At 38.5% G+C, this 17,192-nt stretch overlaps 1 protein-coding gene across 2 annotated transcripts in view; it reads left to right on the top strand.

Moving 5' to 3' along the window:
- The window catches only part of SMARCAD1 (SNF2 related chromatin remodeling ATPase with DExD box 1), a 78,730-nt gene that overhangs the window by 10,267 nt on the left and 51,271 nt on the right, over positions 1–17,192 (top strand). For both annotated transcript variants that reach the window (XM_075201690.1, XM_075201682.1), the window contains exons 4-6: positions 9,439–9,604; positions 9,886–9,952; positions 15,189–15,289. In XM_075201690.1, the coding sequence (XP_075057791.1) occupies positions 9,439–9,604; positions 9,886–9,952; positions 15,189–15,289 (334 nt within the window). The remainder of the gene's footprint in view (positions 1–9,438; positions 9,605–9,885; positions 9,953–15,188; positions 15,290–17,192) is intronic.

Genomic DNA, 17,192 nt, shown 5'->3' with positions numbered 1-17,192 from the left:
AGATATTTATGCTTGTAGTGTATCATTGAAGGATATCTAAATTAAGGCTGTCCAGATGTTGCCATCCAAGGCTTTGTGTTGGCGCCACCATTTCCTGATCACCTCCATTGGCTCTCTTGTGTAACATTATACAGCTCAAATGCGGCCTTCTTTGTGTAAATACTTGGCTCTTGTGTAAAATTCTTGCCTCCAAGACTTGTCCAGTGTTGCTCTCCTCCTGGAACTCAAACCCTTTCCCGATCAGACTCTCTTCCCCCTCCAAAGCTTCAAGTGGGCTCTTAAAACTCACTTCTTGATAGTCTGTCAGATATTTTCCTGTCTCACCCTCTGTTTCAATACTGTTCATCTGGCCCTCGTTTTATATGGTACACTAACGAACAGGGCCCTCTTCCATCGTGTCCTCCTTCCTCCACTTTCGTTACCAGTAGCATGACTATACCTCCCCCCTCTTCTCAATCAAGGATTGTAATCCTGTTTCCGCGCCCACTCTACTGGGTACAGGCTCAGTTAGTGCTGTTTTTCTCTTCCCATGCCTCATGTTTTAGGTAGAGGTTATCCCCCCCCCTACCTCCTCAGTGCTGGTTATAATGCTCTCTTTATTTTAGTGCTTTGCTTATATTTTCTTCTGTTTTTGCCTTTGTTTTTCCCTGTTTCCATATTATGTTTTACCTTGTACTCACTGCAGAACTCTTGTGGTACCTTCTAAAAAAAGGATAATAATCATTATGGGCTTTCTTACTTTAAAAAAAAATGTTTATTGAGCGTTTTCTATCCTCATGGGATCATGACTTGTTAAGCCATGTTTATAAATAGGATTTATTTTGTAAATGTTTAGTGACACGTGAAAATAAGTCAGTCTGCATCTATTATCCTTACATAAATCTATGAATCATTCAATACTTTGCATTTGCAGACATGGTAAATGGGTAGGCTGACCAAGTCAAGTGTTGTATCTGACCAATCTGTCATTTGATTGCTGCTGTTGTAGGTGTGCATTGTGCTTCTGCATTTAGTGGAGGAAATTCTGTGTTGCCAAAATGGCATCATTCATATATTATTAATAATAATAATATTATTATTATTTATTATTATTATTAATTTTTATTTATAGGGCGCCACTAGGTATCTGTAACGTCGTACAGGGACAGACACACACGATACAGGGTGAGACAGCACAGTACAGTTAACAGAAATCACAGTAACTCAGAAGCTCAATGAACAGCTAGATTAGAGGTGAGAGCCCCCAGCGGGGTAGAGACAGGGGCCGGAGGACCTCACGGAGGAGACAAGGAGCTGGAGAGCAGAGTTAAGGTGGTGGAGAACAGAAGGAGAGGAGGCCCTGCTCGGAGGAGCGTACAATCTAAGGGAGATGTGTGAGATGCTGTAGCTTATCAGCAATATAAGCTCCAGTGTAGTCTGTGTCTATTGGTAACTGCCATGTTATTTACTCTTCAGGACTATAATTTCCAGATATTTTTTGTGCTTTTATTGTTTGTTTATTGCGCCAGGGTGATTATTTTTGTTTTTGTTTTATAAAGTGGCAAATAATTGTTTAGAGATGTAGAATGAGAGGATCATTAAATAGCGTATAATGACATGAAACAGAAGATTGATTGGCCCTTCCCAAATCACCTAAGATGTGTGGGGAACAATTAATACATGAAGTAGCAAATCCATTGTATCGTAGGATAGTGTTGGAAAATGAAGTTATGATTTTATAGTCGTGGGGACAGTGTATGTAGTTACTGTAAAGCTGGGTACACATCTATGTAATTATCCTGCAGATCACACGATTCACAACCGTTTATTCAGTTGTTGCAAGTGTGTGTACACTACCACGATTGTACCAAAACACATTGCACCTGTTGATTTGGTTTTTGAAACTTCACTATAAGCGATTTGAAAGATGACTGGCAAATGTGGATTGTGTGCACGCTTACAACAAGCAGCGTAGTGAGATCTGTATAGTGTGTCCAGAGTCGCAATGTTTTCAGCAGATGGTTATGGGAGATGAAGATCACAGATCTGAACGCAAGTTGTGTTGGTGTGTTTGCATGAACCATACTGCTCCTTGGGGCTTTCAGTAGTTAGTGAGATTGTTACAGAAATTGCATCTGAAGTAAGATTGCATATGTATGTAGCCATCTTAAGGCAGTAGCATTATCAACAAGCAATATGGAAGCCGCAATTGTAGATTTTGAAATCCTGCTGTTTGCTGGACACACAGCCATTACACTTGTTCCCTAAGTAGGCCACAGAGATGGCAAAAGTAATAGTTGAATTCTTTGTCCAGCAACTGAACTGAGATAGATAGTAATGCAGTAGAACTTTAAAACAATCCTATCCTTGGTATGACACTCCTCCATACCACCTTGTAATTTCCCACTGCCTTCACAAATTTTAAATATAACTTATTTATACATTATTTTAAAGGTGTTATATTTAATATATTGGGCTGTATATTGTATTGTAGATCTAGATTTCTGTTGTTCCTCCATGCAGTCTATAATCAAATTTAAGGACTTGTCTACTACCTGTTTGTCTGCTCTGTGATATTTTAGAACCTTTCTGACCTTGCCATATCCCCAAAAATGTCACACATTGTAATGTGTGAAGACTATCATACTTAAAATTGATTAACAAAAAAGCCGTGGTTGGTAACAAATTCTTAAAAAGAGAAAGCAAATAATAGAACTGTAACAAATGGTGAGCTTCATATGCATTAATATTAAAGGAAGCTCTGTAAGAACCTATAGCAAGAAGGTTTTATTTGTAAGGGACCACATTGCAGAACTGGACAGTGGGAAAGCAAAACCAATAAAGGTGCATACATGGTAGACCAAATAAATGCACGTGTGAAAACGAAGGGTAGGGATCACCCTGAGGGAGCTTACATTCAAGGGGAGAAAGGGCAGAGCTGAAAAGAGGATCAGATGTGGCTCAGGTGAGACTGAGACAGTGGTGATGAAATTAAGTAAATTGTGGTGGTGGTGAGGGAGATTTTCATGGGAGGTGGAAAGGTGAGCTCTGTATTGAGCCTGTTGAGCTTTGTTACATTGAGACCTTCAAGTGAAAATTTCAGAGCAGCATTTGGTCACTCAATATAGTAGAAATAGGAATTGGTCAGGGGAGGAGAAATAGAGTTGGATGTGGGGACGGGTAGCAGAGAAGTTGATTCTCTCTGATGAGAGCGCCCCTTTTAACAAGCTCATCTCTCATACTGGCAGCTGATAAATCTCTAATAGCCAAGCATTGGAAGGATCCTTCTCACTCCATACAGGAACTACGGACTTGCATCTGGCATGTCGCAAGCATGGAGAGTATCCCGTACTACCTCCATGATAAATCACATACATTCGTTAAGGTCTGGGCCCCGTGGTACTTACTAGAAAGACGTAGTTGCCTATCCACTTTGTCTCTGCTCCCCACTATTGGAACATAGTTCTTGGGCCGACAAACGGGTATTAGACAAGTCCTCGGACTGCATGTGGTGCTCTGTGGCTAAGACCCCTGTTTTTGTTGATGCCTGGTTTTTTTTTAGTTTTTTTTTATTGCATGGTTTAATTGTTTCTAGCGATGCTCAATGTACTTTTATTTGCAATGTCTCTGGTGAAATGTGTGCCTTCCTTATTTACTTCCCTTTCCTTGTTAATATAACACCTAAAACTAAGAGGAGGCATCTTATATATTAACATTCTTTTGTTTAATACAATTTTTGTATTCTCTCTGCTGTTTCCTCTTTAAATAGTTTAAAAAAAGTAAAATAAATTGAAAATGTCAATGTTTTGATCTAATGAGAACCAATTATGAGGTGTCCGATATACAGAGACTAAAAACAATTTAGAATGTTGCTCTATATTTAGAAGTCTAAACTTGGCTTAAAGTGCCATGAATTGTTAATGGAAGTACAAAGAAGTTTGCTGAAACAAGTATATCGAAAGATTATTGAATAAATTTAGTAAGACTTCTAATACCAACTTGCTGGTGATTAATACTGCAAAAGTATATATTTATTGAATATTTCACTATTCTTGAACATTACTGTAAGAACCATGTGTCTTGCATTGGAGTGTTTAATCAACTCTATGTTAAGTGGCTATACATTATTTGACTGTTTTGATATGTACATAGTAAATGCACCCACACATTTTTGTTTAAAATTATAGTCAACAATGTAGATATGTCGGTCTTCTATTATTGCTGTGTTTACTGTTGGTATGTTGGACTAGTCCACTTTTTGGACACTTCTCATTGTGGGATGACCATCTGTGTCATCTGACACTAACTTGGCAAAATGCGCTACAGAGAATTGTTTACCAATCCTCAGTCTGTCATCTGCTTTTAAATTGAAAGGAGGGGAACAAAATAAGAAAGGGTGGAACATTGTCATTAGTAGGCTGTAATCATCATCATTTATTTACATAGCGCCAACATATTCCGTAGCGCTTTACAATTAGGGAAAAACATATTAAACTAATAAACAAACTGGGTAAAAAAGACACAGAGGTGAGAGGGCCCTGCTCGCAAGCTTACAATCTATGGGACAATGGGAGTTTGACACATGAGGCTAAGGCTAAGTCTACATTTTGCATTTTGGCCCAGCCAGGCTGCAAAGGTAAAAGTGACTCATAGGCTAAATGATTCTGTCACACAACAATGTTGGTCAGGGGGTAGTTGTCTTGTGTGAAATTGTGTAATGGGTGGTAATAGGGTAAGGTAGTGAGGTTAAGAGGGTGGTTGAGGAATATTATAAGCTTGTCTGGAGAGGTAGGTTTTCAGAGAACGCTTGAACGTTTGTAGACCAGAGGAGAGTCTTATTGTGCGAGGGAGAGAATTCCATAAAGTGGGTGCAGCCAGAAAAAAGTCCTGTAACCGGGAATGGGAGGATGTAATAAGGGTGGATGAGAGACGCAGATCTTGTGCAGAGCGGAGTTGCCGAGTTGGGAGATATTTTGAGACGAGAGGAGATGTATGTTGGTGCAGCTTTGTTGATGGCCTTGTAGGTTAGTAATAGTATTTTATATTTGATTCGGTAGAAAACAGGCAGCCAGTGTAGAGAAATAGTGATTCAACAGAGGAATAACGATTTGCAAAGAAAATCAGTTTTGCTGCAGCGTGCAAAATAGATTGTAGGGGTTTGAGTCTGTTTCGGGGAAGACCAGGAAGGAGGGAATTGCACTAGTCAAATACGGGGGATAAGTACATGAATTAAGGTTTTTGCAGTGTCTTGCATGAGATATGTGCGAATTCTGGAAATGTTCTTTAGATGTATATAACATGATTGAGATATAGAGTCAATGTGGGGAACAAAGGATAGGTGTGAGTCAAGGATTACACCTAGGCAGCGAGCTTGTGGGGTGGGATTTATGGTCATGTTCTCAACAGAGATAGAAATGTCAGGTATGCTCTTATTGGTGGGTGGGAATATTATTAACTCTGTTAAAAAAAAACTGTTGTAGAAAGATTGTTTGTTGGCGAGTAGACATCCAAGATGATATGACAGAAAGACAGTCAATTACACGAGACCACACAGATGTCGAGATATCGGGAGAGGAACGATAAATTTGGGTATCATCCACATAGAGATGATACTGAAATCCAAAGGAACTTTAGATTTCCAAGAGAAGCGGTATAGATAGAGAACAGCAGAGGACCTAGCACTGAGCCTAGCGGTACTCCAATTCTGTATCTTTCCAATCAAAATGGTGACTAATAGTCTCAGTGTAACAAATGTCTTAAGCCACAATAACATCAATGTTATACCAGGAGGGTAATACCTGCCTTTGAGAGGAAAGCTTAGACACTATAGCAAATGGCATAAAAATATGTTAAGTGTGACCTGTTGAGTAACTTTGTATTATTTGGAGATATTTATAAAAATTCTTGGGAGGGGATTTGGAACCTCTTTCGGAGTTGAGAAAGTGACTTGAATGTTCTGTCTATATATGTTCTTTTTAATAGTAGTGGGCCTGATTCATTAAGGGAATTTAAGTAAACTAATTGAGTAAGTACTCTCCTGGACAAAACCATGTTACAATGCAAGGGGTGCAAATTCGTTTTCTATTTTGCACATAAGTTAAATACTGTCTGTTTTTATGTAGCACACAAATATCAACTTTAAATTTCAGTGTACAAATAAACTATCAAGTATATGTGTGCTACATGAAAAAACAGTCAGTATTTTACTTATGTGCAAAACAGAAAACTAATTTCCACCCCTTGCATTGTAACATGGTTTTGTCCAGGAGACTATTTACTCAGTTCTTTTTACTTCCCTTAATGAATCAGGCCCAGTGACTTCAGACATGGGGTAATTATGCAGATTAAGGTTCTGTATTAGGTTTTTTTTTACACTTGTTATAGATAAATTAAGGTAAGCTAGTGAAATTTCATCAGTACTAGCTACAATCTTGGCTCATCTTGTAATGTAGCAGTAGTGGCTTTAGAGGCATTTCCGGAGAACATACATAGATTAATGAGGGGCATCTGCCTGTCTATGTATTTACTGCCAAGAATCTAAACGATTTATCCATTCACCTTGGTTGCAAATAGCCATTAGTTCACCTGGCTGGTTAAGCAATTTTAGTAGATTGATTTAAATGATTTGTAATTTCTTCTAGGTTCACTGGCTTTAATGTGTTTCATAACCTTTAAATTATATTTGTTTTTAACGCATGTGATTGTTATGAAGGTAGAGATGTAAAGTTTAAACCAGCATTTTATTTCAAATTCAAAATTTTAAGGTGGTGATGACTTAACCTCCATCTACATGCAAAATTTCTGTAGCTTTTTTTTTTTTTTTCCCCCCCAGGAGCGTTCATTCAGGTAATTTTGATAACCGTTAAACCTTTTTCTGCCAGAGGTCTCACTAATTTGCACCCTACCATCTTTAATTTTTCCATACTGCAGTGTTTTTATGTGAATCCCTTTGTCACATACAGCACTCATCTGAGCCTGCGCGAAGTTCGTGACAAAGGGTTAATCCCAACAAAACCACCTGGTTTGTACAATAAAACTGCCCCTTTTTAATTATACCTCTCATTCACTATTAACTGCCACCACCAAGATTTGACTTTAAAGCTAACATTTTATGGAGGTTCTTTGGTTCCTCCAGGCTTATATTCCACTATGATTAAGAAATTGACCACAGTGCTTAAACCAAACATTCCCCTGTATTTCTGTTACGTAGATTTATAGTAACCAAACTGTCTGGCATGTGAATCCCTTAAGACTACAAAGACAGAACACTATTAAATGGAGTTTAATATGACAAAAAAATGTCACAATGCGTAAGGTATAACAGATAGAAAGATAATATTAAAATAGAGTAGAATACAATTATGCAAACAAGTTTATTCTGTTTCTGCATCTCTGTAGCTGAAATAAGCTTAAGATCTGAAACTATTTCTTATATCATGCTCTTATTTTAAAATACATTTCTTTCCTCTCGTCTGCCCATATGACCTCATTAGACTGTGGTGGAAGGCTGAATGAGCTTATGACCCTGGGGGCTAACTTTTTTGTTCCATTTTTGTCTGGAACCTTTTTGAAATCTGTTTTTTTTTTTTTTTAGTTAACATTAGAAATATGATTTTATGTTCAATAAACAAGTTAGGAGTTCCTGTACAAATGCATATGAAACAGAACAATAATTGGCCTATGATTTAGGTTTACTGTATTTACCCTTTTTGGTTAGCATTTAAGTTTCGCATATCATGGGCCTAGCTATACTGATTATAAGTACATACAGATATCTGTGCCAGTATGAATTGTGAGCACTATCTTTTCTGTATTTTTATGAATATTTTTGACATACTGTACATTACAAGTTCAGTATCATTTTGTCACGTTAGTCTGATTTCCGCTTTGATTGGGCCATAAAAGTTATCTTACAGTGGGGAGAGACGTGCATTCTCAAATGTAAGAAATGCCTGTGAAGACAGCAGTGTACTATGGCCATAACTAAATGAACACCTTCCTTACTTGCACCCTGTGAGTTTACATTTTAAAAGCAGTCATGGGGAGTAATCGAATATATTGCCTAGATTTGCTCTTTCCTTTTCCGTGATGTCACCAAGACCCTAGTTAAAGTGCTTGTATCCCTCCTTCATAGGCAAACCGAGGGGGGGGGGGGTTTCCTAGTGCCTGGAAAACCCCCTCTCAGCCTGGGGCACTGTATAATTGAGGTGGCTGGACCCTGCTCCCGCTTCACACGGCTTTGCTTGAAAAGGGAGAACTGCGTGCACCTAACAGTAGTGCATGCAGCATTGCCCATGTATGTTATAGGGATAGGAAGAGTTGGAGAGCAGCCAAGCACTGTCTACAATTATAGCCACGCCCCCATGCATGCTGGTCACGCCCACTGGCGGAGTGGTGTGGAAACCCCCCTCTACAAATCCTGCGTTTGCCCCTGCTCCTTGGTTACTTCTATATTCTCCTCTCTGGCCTGCCTACCAACCATCTGCACCCCCTGCAGTCTGTCCTGAATACTGCATCAGGACTAATCTTCCTCTCCTGCCATTCTTCTGTGCCTTTCTGCAAAACCCAATAATGACTCCCCATTTCCTTCAAGGATACAAGTTTGATTGCTTACTCTCACCTATAAAGCCCTATACAAGGCTTCCCCTTCCTTCATCTTTAACCTTGTCAACAAATACTTTCCAGCTTTCCCTCTCCGTTCTGCTGATGACCTTTGTGTCTCCTATCCTCCAATCACTACCTTACACTCCTGCCTACAGGACTTTAAATCTTTGAAGAGCTCCTGTAAATCTCGCCTTTTCATGCTTGCCCCATCCACTTGTTTCTCATCACCACCACCTTCTCGGTTTGGTCCCCACCCTCCTAGTATGTTAGCTCTCATGAGCAGGGTCATCTCGACGTCACATCTCCTGTTTTCGCCTCCTTGTACTCATGGAAAGGTTTCTTTATGTTTTGCTCTGTCTAATGTAATTGCTATTTTCTCATGTCTCATACTGATTGTTTGTTCTCTTGTTCCTATGTGTATGTGTGATGTAACTGGTACCGTTCTGTTTTCTGTATTGCTGACCATTTTTGCAGCATCGTACAATCTCCCTATAAATAAAAATTGATAATGAAAAATAATAATCATCTAGTTTCTCAAGATGAATGCAATCCAAATGGGGACAGTCTTGGCGGTAAATGCTGCAGTGGGTTATAATTATTTGTAATTCAAGAAACTTAAAATGAGTGATTTCAAACAATTTTGTGGGTTGATTTTGTTTTTTTTTTATACAATTGTTCCACCCCATTTATAACACATTCTGATTATACACCACATATATACCTTCCTTTTCATAATGTGATCATTCAGTACTGCCCATGTTTTGCTTGTTTTTCAATATATATCACAATAGAATGTAAGTAGCTGTGGTTCTCGTAACATACTATTTTCTTTATACAGTTGTCCTTTTCTTTCAGGAATGATGTTTCTGATTCTGCCACTGATGATTCTGCGGATGAATACCCTCCTCCAAAAAAGACTTCTTCAAAACTAGTACCTCAACTGCCGAATGACACCAAAGATGGAAAACTACAGAAACTTAAAGAAATTTTCCCTCAAAGGACCAATGCAGAGCTATTAGAAGTAATGTGCATCCCAAACATGTGCTCTGTAGTCTTGTAATGATTCTCGGTAATAATGTATTACCTGCGGAGACTTTCATATGCAGTTGGAGTATGCAAGACAATCTGTTCCTCCATGCATTTGTTTTTCTTTGAAACATTAATCTGAGATAAAATAAGCCTATTGAATATTGATTTACATTTTAGTGATCGGCCTGTTACTGTAAAAAAAAACACTTACTATTTTCCCTGTAGCTTGTTATAATGGGACTAAGGAAAATGTTTTACCTTTTAATATTTCAGCTAATTAAATCCACAAGCACATTGGAAAGTGCTGTAGCTGCTGGTGTAGTTCGCTTCGATGATAAAGGTATCGTTTGCCTGTTTGTTCCCTATGACAATACTGTTGAATCATGTTTTTCACTGTTATATTTTCCCTTTTTTATTTATTTTTATTACATGACTAGCATGCATGTTGATCCTAGAGCCTATGCTTTCGTCTTATTGCAAATCTACAATTTGGAAGCATTTCTATACCATCTATCAGAATGGTATAGAACTCAATTAGGTGGGCAGAAGTATTTTACAGGAAAGGATTACAGCATGTTTTCTGAAATTCTTCATAGTTTAGCAGCAGTACCTTTTTTATGATGGTAGCAGACTGAGGTTTCAGAATCACTGGTTGCATTTGAAGCTTCAGTACTCCGAGTCAAAGTTCTTTTACTTCATCTGTTAAGTGGTCCCAGCTATGGAATCCAGTGGTTTTTAATTAGATAGTAATATGGCAGTCAGTATTTAAAAGACTACCAAATGTGCACTTTGGAGGAGCAGCTGCCATGATTGACTATCTTTCTGTCTGTTTCCCTCTTTCTCTCTGGAAAGTTTCAGTTTTGAAAGGCAATCCCTTTCCCATCAGTTTCTGTATAGGAGGGTTATCCCATTGCTTCGATTTGTTCACTTTTTGGTTATGGTTTTTAACCTAGCATGGTTTCTTGTGTGAATTATGTGTGCGGTACAACAGTAATCGAACATCCACTTCATTATTATTATTTTTTTCCCCCCACTCTGAAATATAGTACCATGCTGATTTTTTTTTTTGTGGCAGTAATGTATACCTTTATTAAGTACCTAAAAAAAAATAGGGATGTCTAATATTGATTTAACCTAGCATTTTTAATTCTGTTCGAAAAGCTTGCATTTTTGTCATAACTCAAAACGCAAGGCAGATAAAGTAATTTAGTTTGTATTTTTTAATTTGGGAGGAAATAGTTACCTTAGGGGTCCAAATTTCGTGGCGAATCCTTAATCAACACCTGTGATACTTCAAATAAATTGGAATAAATAAGCTGCGATTTAGTAAATAGTGTAACACATTCAAAAATCAAAATTATTCGTCAGACAATCGAGATATTTGGCAGAAATGATTTTTTGGGCATCCTCAACTATTTTTTTTCCGTTGAAATCTGAGGTGGGTGGTGGACACATCTAGTTGTGCTTACACAGAATGACCCTGCTGATATATTATTACAGATAGGTGTCTTTCTTTGTTTAAATGTTTTGTTAATTGTTTATTAAAGAATGTAAGAGGGCCACACTATTGTATATCTAGAGTCTGACCTTTAAATATCACAAGCTTGGCCAGCTCAAGGTTAACAATAATGATGCAGTTACCATTTGGTCCCAAGAAAAGCTGATTTTGTCAAACACCCTCACCTGCACCCTACACTTGTAACAAAATATTCAGTGACCGCTCCTGATCACACTGTATCGGCTAGGAGTGAATTCTAATTCTACATTTCTGAAGCTGATATGGACTACCAACATCTTCCACCTTCGGAATATATCTTAGATACGTCCCTTTCTCACCACGGAAGCCACGAAAACCCTTGTTCACTCGCTTGTCATCTCTCGCCTTGACTACTGTAACAACCTTCTCTCTGGCCTACCTGATTCTCGCCTTGGTCCTCTTAAGTCTATAATCAATGCTTCTGCCCATCTCATTTTTCTCTCCCGCCGCTCTGTGTCTGCAGTCTCCCTCCAACAGTCACTACATTGGCTCCCCATACACTACAGAATTAAATTTAAACTCCTCACCCTCACCTTTAAAGCTCTTAATCAATCCTCCCCTCCCTATATTTCCAATCACATCTCTACCTACACTCCTACCCGCCCCGCCCTGCACCCCACCCCCCACTCTGCCTGTGACCGCCGCCTCACTAGTTCACTGATCACCTCCTCTCACTCTCGTCTTCAGGACCTTGCCCGGGCTGCTCCCCTGCTGTGGAACGATCTTCCACGTTCCATCAGGTTAGCATCTACTCTCAAAGGCTTCAAGTGTGCCCTTAAGACTCATTTCTTTATTCAAGTCTATCAGTCCTCCTCCTAACTTCCTTGTCCTGGCTCTCTACCCCAGTTAGTACCACTCTTTTTGTGTCTCCCCCTTCCCTTTAGGTTGTAAGCTCTCATGAGCAGGGCCCTCTTTCCTTGTGTGCTCCTTCTACTGTTCCTTCACCCTCTGTACCTCTTGGCCTGCTTCCCTGGCCCTGTTTTCTTAAGCTTTGGCCTACTTCTCACTGATTTCTACCATCCTTTTCACTATATGTCAGATATAATCTGATTTGCTTTACCCTGTCACCTGTGTTTGTATACTTTTTTGTATCATGTTGTGTCTTGGTTCTGTTTTCTGTATATGTTCTGTATGGCGCTGCGGACCCTTTGTGGCCCCTTATAAGTAGAAGGTAATAATAATTACCTGAGTGCAGCTATGTTTCCCATCATGCACTGTACTTTAGTAGTATGTTATTATTTGGTGCAGTACATGAAAAGGTTAATAAATCTACTGGCAGCAGCACATTGAATCAGTATCTATTAAAGTTTAAAGTGGATGTCTCAGAGATGTGAGTATTTTATTTTATTGTACACTGATAAACAGGAAATAGTCTCTTCATCAGACATCTAATATTAGCACTATATTTGGCTAATAATGGGTAGTGAAAACAAATAAAATATCTTTCTAGTGTAACTATTGCTTAGCTGATTAAATAACATCAGTGGCTTTTGAATTAATGAGTCCAGGCGGCTGTGATTGGTGAAATCCTGAGCGCTACTTTCTTAAGGGTCAGATTTTTAAAGCGACTAGCTTCCAATATCTTATTGCCCATGGCCTGGCCTTGCATAACAGAGGCAAGAGAGTTAGGCTACATATCTTAGGACTGTCTTATTGCAGGTGATTTTGGGCAGTTTTCCTGATTTCAGTGTATTGGCTCCAAAGCTAATGTGCTGTCTAGTTATGATCCTGACGGGGGAGACATCTGTTCTAGTCTAACGAACAGGCTCCAGTAATGCTGCAAGTTATCCTCTTGCCTGCGCGCCTTTCATCTTGGCTATGTGTGTTTGCTGTATTGGATAGTAATACTGTTGCTCCGCTCTTTGCACAAGCAGTCATAGTATTTGACCAGCTGTAGGCCCCATGTTGTGTTGAACTGGTCTCAAATATGGGTTCTCATGTGTATGCCAGATAAAATGAAAAGGATGAATAAAACACTGAATTTTGCATACAGTCTGTCCACTATTTAATACTTCTCATCCATCCATTTATAAACTTTTTTATATTTTTATTTTTCAATACTTTTTTGTTCTGTGCTTGCTAATTTGTTTTTCTGTTTGTGCTTTCGAAGTGCACAAATATACAATTGTTCACTCCTTCCTGCAGGTATTTGAAGTATTGTGCTCGGTTTGTGTAAGTGTTACTCTTAAGTGTGCTCCATGCCAACAAGCGAGTCTTCACACACAGACCTTGTGGGGCTCTCTGCCATTCCACCTTACAGCTGTTGCCCATATTTAAAAGGTTTTAAACAGGAGGAGGCATGTTAACCTTTAATAGCAAGTGATTTAACTTCAGGCACTCTTTTTGTTCTTGTTAGTCACAGAAACCATCTGTTTTTAGATCATTTGCATCACAAACACAATGTGATTTCAGAGTAGTCCATGAAATATAAAATGATAAATTAGCAAATATGTATTGTTCATAAAGCCGCTTCAGGGTATTCACACTAGAACACTCCAGATGGTTCACGCTTTTCTCTTTTTCAAAAAAACATTTTCCAGAAAATGACCATTTATATAGTATTTTATAGTACCTTCTAGTCTGTGATTAACCTTTGTAAATTTATGTACAATTTTTTTTTCTGTTCATTAGCTATAACAGTATTTTGCCTCAGGTGTGTCCTCAAGTTTAGTAGATGATCAAAGCAATGAAAGAATTTTCCCTCTAATCAAAATATATAGTTCACAAGTTCAGTTGAGTGCCTCATTATCTTGTCACATACAAAATCCCTAGTTGGAAAAGAACAGATTTGACATATGTCACAGTGCATGTGTTGTGATGTGGAACGTTCTTTGGAATAGCCCCTATCCCCATATTCTTCAATTCACTTATATTTGTTACTTTTGCAAAGTAAGTAATATTTTGCATGGGTACTGAACAATTTTTGGTCATAAAACAACTACATTGATAAGTATATTTTCTTAAATTGGAGGTTTCCTGAGGGACCTGGCATATGAGTGATAAAACAACCCTTCACAATCTTATTAAAGCTTGTAATAGAGGCATCCAGTTGAGGAGCCCAACATTGTTTGGATTGTTATCAGCATGTCAATAAATTGGTCTGAGGGGTTACCACTATTGTCGTGTGTGTGGGATCACCTTACCACTACTTTTGGTCAGAAAGTGATCTGTGCTTGGGTACCAAACATCCAGATATTCAATAATTTGGCCACCCATGCTGTTGGCGAGATAGGACAGTGTTCCAGGTGCTCCTGCAAAGTTGGCAGTATGGGCTAATATTTACTCCTTACTTGTGAGTGAAACATCTATATTGATTTGACCCTAAGTCCGCTTCATAAGGCCATGAAGATAGCTACGTATAAGTTGAACCTGTTTATTACACAGAAATGAAAACTGTCAGTCAGTTTTTCACCATGATTCCTCCAAATCCTTTATACTATATTACAACAAACCTGTTTATTAAAGTTTTATAGCTGTTGGATTTACTGCTATGGCATAACCTAGGTACTAGAGGAGGAATTGGAAAGAATTTTCTGAGAAATCTCTGTAAACTGGTGACAACACAATATTTAGATTTTTAGCGCTTTGTGTAGGTTATGTAATGCATAACTAAATGTTAGTGTAACTGAAGATGTATTTGTAATATAGGCATGTTTCGAAAAATCTTAATGCAAAGGGATTTATCTAGTGCCAACATTTAACGCTGTGCTGCACAGAGAATTACCTCAAGCTCAATTTTTCCATCCCACAGCTACAATTCTTCTCATTTTGAATATTTACAACAGCTACTACATAAGTAAAGTTAATACTATTTACATGACACTTTAAGGAAGAGGTATATTTTTTTAATGTGCATTCTGTACACTGGAGGGAAATAGAATATCTATTTTGTTTTTTAATTTATTTACATGTTAGTAGGTTAAAATTCAAATAAGTATTCATTTTCATAATAGAATGATTTATGTAAATAAACAAGCTGACTCCATTATAGGTAAATGTATTATGTGATGTTGCTTAGTTATTGTTTATTTATTTTAAGCTACATCTCGAAAGAGAAAGTTGGATGATGGTCCCACAGAAAGGCCTGAGGAAGAGGAGGTTAACAGCAGGCAAGTTGCAAAGAAGACAAAATCTGATTCAGTAAGTAATGGTTAATGGCACTATGCATTGCATGAAATATGTGGCTAAAATGACTTAAATATTAATGAAAACAGGCTGCCATTCCTCCACCCAGTGCAAGTGCCGGAATTGAACCTAGCTCGCATATAAAGGACATCACCACCTGACAATACTATGTAACCGCCAGTGACGCTGCTCATGGAGACTCTTACCAGCACTTATAATATTCGTGCTATTTTGCAGTGTGCACACAGATTTTAAGATTTTATATAATGATCATATCTATAACTATGCTTCTTCTGGGGGCAATAGATTCAGCCTACAAATTGTGTGGAAAAGGAAAAAAACAGCAGCCATATTTCCACTTCTTTCACAGTCTCTTTTCTCTCTTTGCTGTCGTCATCTATCCAGCTAAATAATATTTGGCTCTGTTGCTGAAAATCTGTTATTAAACCATTCTCTAATAAGGAAATAAACAAGAAAATTAAATGAGGATGTTGTCTTTAAACACTAAAAAATACTTTAATATTAAGGCACGGAAAATTAGCGTTTTGTTCTGGTTGGTGAGTGGTTCTCTGTGGTTGACATAACATTTAACAACTCTTGCAGTGGGGATTATTCTATCCACCTCTTTGTTAATGTTTAATGTTGACTTATTTGTTCATGTTTGATATGGGCAAGGCTGCCATTATGGTGTAACAGGGTGCCCATACAAAAAGCCATTTGGAAGGAGGCCTTGTGTCTGCACTGCTAGCCCTCTATACTGATGACTCTTCTAGTGCTGCTTTATATGCTTTGTGCAGTTACTATGGCCGTACTTGTCAGCTTATATAGGAGTGGTGGACAGAGGAACTGATTTTCTTACAAATGATCATCTTTATCATACTGCTGCATAGCGGATAGTGTGACTGCTCTGGGCTCAGAGCAGCTGTATGTAGCATCCTGGGGGAAGGTGATCTGCTGGCGTATGTGGGGAGGGTTGAATGAAAAAGTGGCTTATACCTGCAGGCCCGCAGAAGAAATGAGCCATAGGAATGGAGAGAAAAAAGAGAATAAACTGGACGGAGCAGTGAGAAATAAGGCTGAGGGAACAAGAAAGTCGAAACCAAATAGTGGGAAGTAAATGAAGGCGGATACAAAGGAAAGAACTGATAAGTTAAGAGAACTAGGGGAAACATGATTTGGTTGAATGAAAGAGGCCTTCATGTAGGAATGTGCTGTCATTGGCAACAGGTCCAGTGTACTTGTGGACAGAATACATAAGATGGAACTTGGAAGAAAAGAAATGGGCACTGGCAGAGAGTTCCATATATTAGAATCGAGTAATCGCCTTTTCTGGTTTGGCGCAGCTAATTCTGACATGGTGGACACTGTTGGCTGAATGCGGGTCGGACGTGTTTGGTGTTTAGGTCACTGCAGGAATTTGTTGTGTTGGGCATTAGTGTTACCACACAAGTTTGTCACATAGCAGAAACACAGATCCTTTTTTTCATGCTGGCAGGAAACCATACTGTACACATCTGTGATGCACTGTTTTTAGTGGAATCTTTTGTTGCTGGCTTTAAACAATGCTGTCTGCTTTTTAGCAGCTGTCTGAGCAGGAAATCTGCACTGTATGGCACTCCCTAGACAAACCCAAAAACATTTAATTAAGATACCATCTTTTAAAAAAGTGCTGGAGGAAAAAAAAAGCTGCAAAATCCTTAATGTGACACCAGCATGCTACAGGGTGTATTTCACTTCCAGCGCAGTTTGTCATTTCTGGTGCTGTCTGCTTTGAATACGAACAACCAGTATGGGTTTCATTCTTGTGACTAGTTTACAAATCCGAATGCCAGCAGTCTATACTCTTCGCGTTTTATCCACCATATTAGACGTTTGCTTTATCCACTAGTCAGATTGTTGTCTGTTTTGTATACTGTCC

The sequence above is a fragment of the Mixophyes fleayi genome, chromosome 1, assembly GCF_038048845.1.
Source record: "Mixophyes fleayi isolate aMixFle1 chromosome 1, aMixFle1.hap1, whole genome shotgun sequence".
In the NCBI taxonomy this organism is placed as follows: Eukaryota; Metazoa; Chordata; class Amphibia; order Anura; family Limnodynastidae; genus Mixophyes; species Mixophyes fleayi.
Note: the sequence above shows the minus strand (reverse complement) of the source record. Positions and strands in the feature narration are given on the sequence as shown.